Source organism: Priapulus caudatus, unplaced genomic scaffold (assembly GCF_000485595.1).
Source record: "Priapulus caudatus unplaced genomic scaffold, Priapulus_caudatus-5.0.1 Scaffold2984, whole genome shotgun sequence".
Taxonomy (NCBI): Eukaryota; Metazoa; Priapulida; class Priapulimorpha; order Priapulimorphida; family Priapulidae; genus Priapulus; species Priapulus caudatus.
Genome location: NW_014580045.1, coordinates 6,898 through 14,708, shown reverse-complemented (window position 1 = coordinate 14,708; position 7,811 = coordinate 6,898). Strand labels below are relative to the sequence as shown.

The 7,811-nt window shown below is 48.2% G+C and overlaps 2 protein-coding genes across 2 annotated transcripts; both read right to left on the bottom strand.

Annotated features, from left to right (window-relative positions):
• Positions 1 to 3,222: 3,222 nt before the first annotated feature.
• Positions 3,223 to 3,981, bottom strand: LOC106819214. The gene has a single exon (XM_014823861.1). The coding sequence runs from the start codon at positions 3,979 to 3,981 to the stop codon at positions 3,223 to 3,225; it is 759 nt and encodes a 252-aa protein (XP_014679347.1).
• A 110-nt stretch (positions 3,982 to 4,091) lies between these two features.
• LOC106819213 lies at positions 4,092 to 6,751 on the bottom strand. The gene is made up of 3 exons (XM_014823860.1): positions 6,505 to 6,751; positions 6,253 to 6,420; positions 4,092 to 4,222 (listed from the first exon to the last, which is right to left on the bottom strand). The coding sequence occupies exons 1-3, from the start codon at positions 6,749 to 6,751 to the stop codon at positions 4,092 to 4,094; spliced, it is 546 nt and encodes a 181-aa protein (XP_014679346.1).
• Between the last annotated feature and the right edge of the window lie 1,060 nt (positions 6,752 to 7,811).

The following is a 7,811-nucleotide window of genomic DNA, read 5'->3' as shown; positions in this document are numbered from 1 at the left end:
GGTGCGCCCGTGCGTGCGTTTGTGGGTGTGTTCTCTTTCGCCGGGGCGCATTGCGGTGCGTGGCGGGTGCATGTGTGCGGGTTCGCGGCGTGCGGCGTACGTGTTCGGTACATGTCGTGCTGGGTCGCGCGTGCGGTGCGTGCCGCGGCTGCCGTGGGCGTGCGTAATCTGTGCGTGATTGCACGTGCAGTGGCGCTGGTGTGCGTGCGTGCCGTGCGTGCGCTGCGTGCGCGTGCCGTGTCTGCGTGCTGGCGGCGTTGCGCGTGGTGCGTGCATGCGTGTACACCTCATTCGCATCATCATCGATTGCAGGCCTACGCCTAGAAGGTAGATATACGTTGCGTTGTTATCACGTCTATCATTCAAGCGATGGATGGCGACGAAAATCAAAGACATGGCAGGCACGTAGTGAGAATGGCGAAACCGCCTGACCCGTGCCACATGCGGCCGTCATTGTGACCCACGAGGATCACTTATATAGTACGCAGCGGCGCGGGTGGGGCGGGGCGCGGGCGGGGCGGGGCGGGGCGGGCGGGGCGCCGCAGGGGCGGCGTGCGTGGGCGGTGAGCGTGGCGGCGGGACGGGGAGCTCGTGGTGAGCGGTGGCGGGAGCGGGGAGTGTGGAATTTTTGTGAGCGGGGGGGAGGCGGCTTCCCATCTGCCACGTGCTTTTCATGAGCGTGCGCGAGCCGGGTTTTTGTTGGCTGCCGCGGAGGTGGGGCGGAAATGTGCTGGGAATGGGATGAGCGAGCGTGGGCGTTGAGACGGAGCGGCGACGAGCGGGAGGCGTGGGGTGCGTACGGAGGATGGGGGTTGAAGAGAGCGCGGAAACGGAGGTGGGTGGGGGTAGGGGCGTTATGACCCATGGGGGGTGAGAATGTTGAAGCATGGGTTACTGGCTGGAATTCCTAGTTACAAAGGTAAGAGAATGCGCCACTTCCGATCAAGTTACCCTATTGAATTAGGCTCCGTTTCACGGGCCTGCTTCCCCGCCCGTCAATTCTATTCACGGATTCGTGACAATTCTGGAGTCCGGGGCGGGGGGATATTCCACCCACCGCCGATCCTCGGGTAAACATCTAACTCGCGTTCAACCCGCGTCCCGACAATAACCACCTTCTGTTACATTAGGTCTGGACGCCGTTGATTGCGGTGTGGCAATAGCCCGCGCAACTAGGGCGGCGAGCGGAGGTGACTGTGATTGCCGTGTGTCGCGACGTCAGTGTTGATGTGCGGGGGCGGCAACACCATCAGCTCTGTCTACCGTATACACAGGCGTGAGTACAGTCACGCGTTAGCAGTTATTGTCATCGATCATTTCATCATCATCATTATCATCATCCATCACTCCCACCAGTCATCATCATCATTATTATTATTATTATCCAAAGTGGAACACCGGCATTCAGCCGTGGGCCTTCTGTGGGTCGGCTCGTTGTCCGCAACCTGAGGCACATAGGGATTCTGGTCCAGAATTTTTCGCAGGCATGTGTTGCTGATCCAGTAGTGCGATTTCTGCACTTCTTGCGGCAGTGTGGGTAGCCAGGGAGTGCTTTAAGGTTCTCTGGCTGTGAGACGCATTCTTTAATATAGCACAGGCCCGCTCCAACCCACACTGGTACAATTCTCGTATATTAGTATTTCACATACTCCTAATTATCGATTCCACATCTTTGTATTTGGTGAGTGTGTCTCTTTCGCTATCACCGATGTAATTAGAATCATCTTGGTACGGCTACTCGAATCACGAGCATCGCTTTTCTTTGCTGTGCTGGAGACTATATCAGGGCGTTTTGCAGGTTCGTTGCGATCTGGCGCACTGCCAGTATCCCACATATGTTAGTATCTCTTGATGTTGGTAACTGGGCCTCGAGTAGGTTCATACACTTTGTCAGGGTACTTCTCACCAAGCTTCAGTCGCAGGATTGACCACGTGCAGATAGCCTGCTACCTTGTTGCTGGCGATTTTGTACTCGGTGTGCGGCGCCAGCACTGTGCATCCGGTGATGGATGTGGCTTGATGGCTCTCCTCTGCACCCTTGCCTGCCATTCTGCACTTGCTGTTGACTGTTCTTGAGATGTTTGCGTTGATAGTATCCTGTGTGAGTGCTTGGTCTTGCCCGCTGCAATTGGGCTTAGTCGGCCTAGACTTCAATGCAGTGTTTTACGCAGACATCAGTTCAATGAAACACGACTTACCATTTGCCTCTTGATGTACAGTCGCGTACATCTGCTTTTGGCGTGATGGAGACCGGTGCATGGTTAGTAGGCTTTCTTGTCTTTGCCGATCCATCCTTCTCGATATCTGATCGCAGGCAGTGGATCACCCGCAAGCTGTACACGGGGACTGGAGGAGTGCCAGGCTATTGATCGCTGTTATCTTGTTTTTTGAGCAGAGCTCAGACTTGAGAACAAAGCGAACTCGGCGATAGTACTCCTTAGCAATGTTCTCCTTTATCTTTGCATGCTGAATACTATCACTTTCGTCTACACCAAGATATTTGTAGGTGTACTCGTGGTTCAGACTTTGTAGGGCTGTCTTGTCAGTAAACTCGATATTTCGACTTGTTACTAGCTTACCGCATTTTAAGATTGCAGTTGCACACTTTCCTAAGCCGAACTCCATTTTGATGTCATCACTGAATGCTTTGACTGTTACCAAGGCCTGTTCCAACTCATATTCGTTTTTGGTGAACAGTTTAAGGAAAGCCATGTAGAGCAGGTAGCTGATGGTGTTGTGTTTATCGACTGAAAATCCAGGACCCTGTCTATTCAGCATGTTGGTAAGCGGTGTTAGTGCTAAGCAGAATAGCAGGGGAGAGAGCGAGTCACACTGAAAGATTCCTCTCTTGATTGAGATATCTTCTGTCCTGAGGCAGCCTCCTTGAGTGAAGAGGGGCATTTCAGTCTTCCATTTCTTCATTGTAGCTTCCATGAACTGAATGATGGTTGGTGACACATGGTAGATTTTTATGGCTGCGAGAATCCAGGAATGTGGGACACTGTCGAAGGCTTTCTTATAATCAATCCACGCCATTCCTAGGTTCCTCTTGAGCTTTTTTGTCATGCTCACAATCATGTTACTGATGAGATGTTGGTCTTTGCACCCTCTAGACGCTCTTCTACAGCCTTTCTGCTCATCTGTGAGAATGTCGCTCTTCTGTAAGTGAATGTAGAGGTGGTTGCTGATTGCAGCAGTGAGAATTTTGTAGGTGGTAGGCAGTCAAGTAATTGGTCGATAGTTCTTTGGTTCTTTTGTATCCTTGCCTTTTGAAATAAAGAAAGTGGTTCCGGATGTCAACCACTTAGGGCTATTGCTTGGATCCTTGATGGTGTCATTCAAGGCCCTGGTTAGTTGTTTATGGAGGGCACTTAAATGCTTAATCCAGAAGTTGTGCAGCTTGTCTGGGCCAGGAGACTTCCAGTTGTGGGTCCGCTTGATGGCCTGCTGTACCTCACCCATTGTAATGTCAGTCCATACATCCATTGCTACATTCTGGAATGCTTCCTCCTCTTGTTTGATCCAAGTGGCTTTGGTATTGTGGTCTGTGCTAACTTCCAGTATTCCACGCCAGAATTGATCAAGTCGCTCTTGAGAGGGAGGTTCATTGATGGTGCTTTGCTGCTCGTTGAGATGCCAGTAGAATTTTTTGGCATCTTTATGGAAGAGCTTATTCTGATAGTAGTGCTCACTCTGCTTAGTAAACCTTCTCAGCCTCTGAGCTTTGGCCTGTAGTTTCATCTTTCTTTCTTGTTCGAGCTCGCATATGGTCTTATTCTCCCTTCGGCTCTTGCATAAGATGCTCCTGGCCTTGGCATGTACTTGCTTTGTTGTGACACTTTTTATTTCGCTAAGGATGAAGAGGCCCTTGCGATGGTTTTCAATTTTTGTTCTGATTTTCTTCTTCCATGTTGGTTCCTCTGTGGGCTTCGTGACTCTCTCTTTTGTTTCTCCAGCAATAACAGCAGCAGTCGCGTACATTAATTCATTGATTTTTGATAAGTTTAGATGGTTATTTTTGATGATATTGGTGAGGGCCTGATTTGCAGCTTGAATATCGTGCCGTATTGCCTAGTTGAGATGAATCTTTTTCAGGCTTCTGCGTTGATCCAGGGGATTGCCTGAGTTTCAAGCATCTTAGTAGAGATTCGATCTTCCATATCCACTACTGATTCACCTTCATGGGTATCCGTATGCTGCGGTGTTTGTTCAGCCTCGGGCTCTGGGGGGATGTAGGTCTTCAGGTTGTTCAGTGGGGATAAGTGTTGGTTGCGATGCATTATTTTGCTTTCGGACAGCTGCCACTATCTGCTCAAGTTTAGTGTCGGTGAGCTTCTTGTTCTTAAGAATCCATCTCCTGGTATTAGCAAGAGTATTTGAGTTGGTGGCTGAAAAGACGTTTGGATTCCTGCCTCGCCAGATCGTGTATGTACCTTTTACGACCCCGCCATCAGTGTTGTTTTCTTGGGCGAAATAATAGGACCACATCACATCCTTGTATTGATACTTTGTCCACTGGTTTCTTGTTTTTCTGTTGGTTATTTCTGCGTTGGTGGACTGTGCCTGCGGTGTTGGTGCTGCTTTAGTTAAGCCAACTTGAGATTGGATCTCGGTGTGGTTGCTATCTGAAGCTTGGCTGTTAAGGTTTGCCGACTCAATAACCGATTTTTCGACCTCAGCTTGTTCGGCGATCACGGAGGGACGCGCTCCTTGTTGACCCGCGCGACGAGCGATGCGATATGACTTTCGTATTGGGGTATTCATCATGGTATGATATTTACTATTTAACCCATAGTTAGGGCAAACTTTTCTGGACACCAGGGCACGTCCATCCGTCCGTGGGCAGTAATGTCGCAGTTATCGGGAGTTTGCTCCTCAAGATCGAGAGCGGTATTTTTATCGAGACACCATCTCTATGGGGTTGCCGTTCAAGGCTAAAGAGTTCCTCCTACCCATGAGACAGACTTGCCCCCATCGGACGCCAATCCGATACGTCAAGGTCTCGGGGAGAGCTAACAGGTACTACACCGTGCTCAAGGGTGACCTGGAGGTAGTTGTGGCAAAGGGTATCCTCATTCTCCCACGTTGAGACTCCACAACCGGATGCAGTAGAAAGTCATACCCAGGACATTTATTATTATTATTATTATTATTATTGAGACATAAGGATTCAATCCAGAATCTTTCGCAGGATGTGTGCTGTTCCCAGTAGTGCGATTTTCTGCACTTCTTGGGAGGTGGTGGCCAGGGAGTTTCTTAAGGTTCTTCTGAAAACCATTCTTTATAGAACCAAGGGCTTCAACCACCACTGGTACAATTCTCGTCTTAGTATTGCACAATCATCCTCCTAATTTCGATCTCCAGATCTTTGTACTTGGTGAGTTTGTCTCTTTCCTTCACCATGATGTTAGCATCATCTGGTACGGCTACATCAATCAACAGACATTGTTTTTCTTTCCTGTTGTAGAGCACTATATCAGGGCGGTTTGCAGGTATCGTGCGATCTGTCCGCACTGCCATATTCCACATTATGTTAGTATCTCCGATGTTGGTAACTGGTCTCGGAGTATGTTCATACCACTTGCAGGTACTTGCTCACCAAGTTTACTGCAGATTGACCAGTGCAGATAGCTGGCTACCTTGTTATGGCGATTTATGTACTCGGTTGGGGCCAGCACTGTGCATCCGGCGATGATGTGGCTGATGGTCTCCTCTGCATTGCTGAACATTCTGCAATTGCTGTTGACCTGTTGCTTGAGGTGTTGCGTTGATGGTATCTGGTGTTGAGTGCTTGGTCTTGGGCTGCAATTGGGTAGTCGCCTAGACCTACAATGGCAGTGTTGTACGCAGACATAAGTTCAATGAGACCACGACCACCATTTTGCCTTTTGATGTACAGTCGCTCTACATCTGCTTTTGGGTGATGGAGACCGTGCATGGTTAGTAGCTTTCTTGTCTTGCGATTCATCCTTTCAATATCTGATCGCAACCAGTTGAATACCCCGAAGCTGTACACGGGGACCAGGAGTGCCAGGCTATTGATCGCTGTTATCTTGTTTTTTGAGCAGAGCTCAGACTTGAGAACAAAGCGAACTCGGCGATAGTACTCCTTAGCAATGTTCTCCTTTATCTTTGCATGCTGAATACTATCACTTTCGTCTACACCAAGATATTTGTAGGTGTACTCGTGGTTCAGACTTTGTAGGGCTGTCTTGTCAGTAAACTCGATATTTCGACTTGTTACTAGCTTACCGCATTTTAAGATTGCAGTTGCACACTTTCCTAAGCCGAACTCCATTTTGATGTCATCACTGAATGCTTTGACTGTTACCAAGGCCTGTTCCAACTCATATTCGTTTTTGGTGAACAGTTTAAGGAAAGCCATGTAGAGCAGGTAGCTGATGGTGTTGTGTTTATCGACTGAAAATCCAGGACCCTGTCTATTCAGCATGTTGGTAAGCGGTGTTAGTGCTAAGCAGAATAGCAGGGGAGAGAGCGAGTCACACTGAAAGATTCCTCTCTTGATTGAGATATCTTCTGTCCTGAGGCAGCCTCCTTGAGTGAAGAGGGGCATTTCAGTCTTCCATTTCTTCATTGTAGCTTCCATGAACTGAATGATGGTTGGTGACACATGGTAGATTTTTATGGCTGCGAGAATCCAGGAATGTGGGACACTGTCGAAGGCTTTCTTATAATCAATCCACGCCATTCCTAGGTTCCTCTTGAGCTTTTTTGTCATGCTCACAATCATGTTACTGATGAGATGTTGGTCTTTGCACCCTCTAGACGCTCTTCTACAGCCTTTCTGCTCATCTGTGAGAATGTCGCTCTTCTGTAAGTGAATGTAGAGGTGGTTGCTGATTGCAGCAGTGAGAATTTTGTAGGTGGTAGGCAGTCAAGTAATTGGTCGATAGTTCTTTGGTTCTTTTGTATCCTTGCCTTTTGAAATAAAGAAAGTGGTTCCGGATGTCAACCACTTAGGGCTATTGCTTGGATCCTTGATGGTGTCATTCAAGGCCCTGGTTAGTTGTTTATGGAGGGCACTTAAATGCTTAATCCAGAAGTTGTGCAGCTTGTCTGGGCCAGGAGACTTCCAGTTGTGGGTCCGCTTGATGGCCTGCTGTACCTCACCCATTGTAATGTCAGTGCCATTACATCCATTGCTTATATCATTCTGAGAATGCTTTCTTCCTCTTGTTTGGATTCAAGTGGCCTTGGCGGTTATTGTGGTCTTGTCTATTACTTCCAGTTACTTCCGACGCCCAGAACTTGATCAAGTCGCTCTTGAGATGGTACGGTTCATTGATGGTGCTTTCTGCCTCGTTGAGATTGCCAGTAGATCATTTTTGGCTCTTTATGGTCAATGAGCTTTATTTCTGATAGTAGTGCTCACTTCTGTTAGTAAACCTTCTCAGCTCTGGAGCTTTTGTCCTGTAGTTTCATTCTTCTTCTTCTTGCTTCTGATAGGCTTCGCAGTATGCGTCCTTATCTCCCTTCGGCTGCTTGCATAAGATGCTCCTGCTCTTGGCATGGTACTTGCTCTTTGTTGTTGACACTTTTATTTCGTCTAGAGGATGAGGGGCCCTTGCGATGGTATTTTCAATTTCTGTTTCTGATTCCATTTTTTTCCATGTTTGGTTCCTTGTGGGCTTCGGCTGACTCTCTCTTTTTGTTTCTCCAGCAATAATCAGCAGCGAGTCGCGTTACATTTAATTCTACGGTTGATTTTTGATCGAATTTAGGATGGTTTTTTTGGATTTGATGATTCATCTGTGTGACCTGGGCCTGATTTGCAGCTTGAATATCGTTGC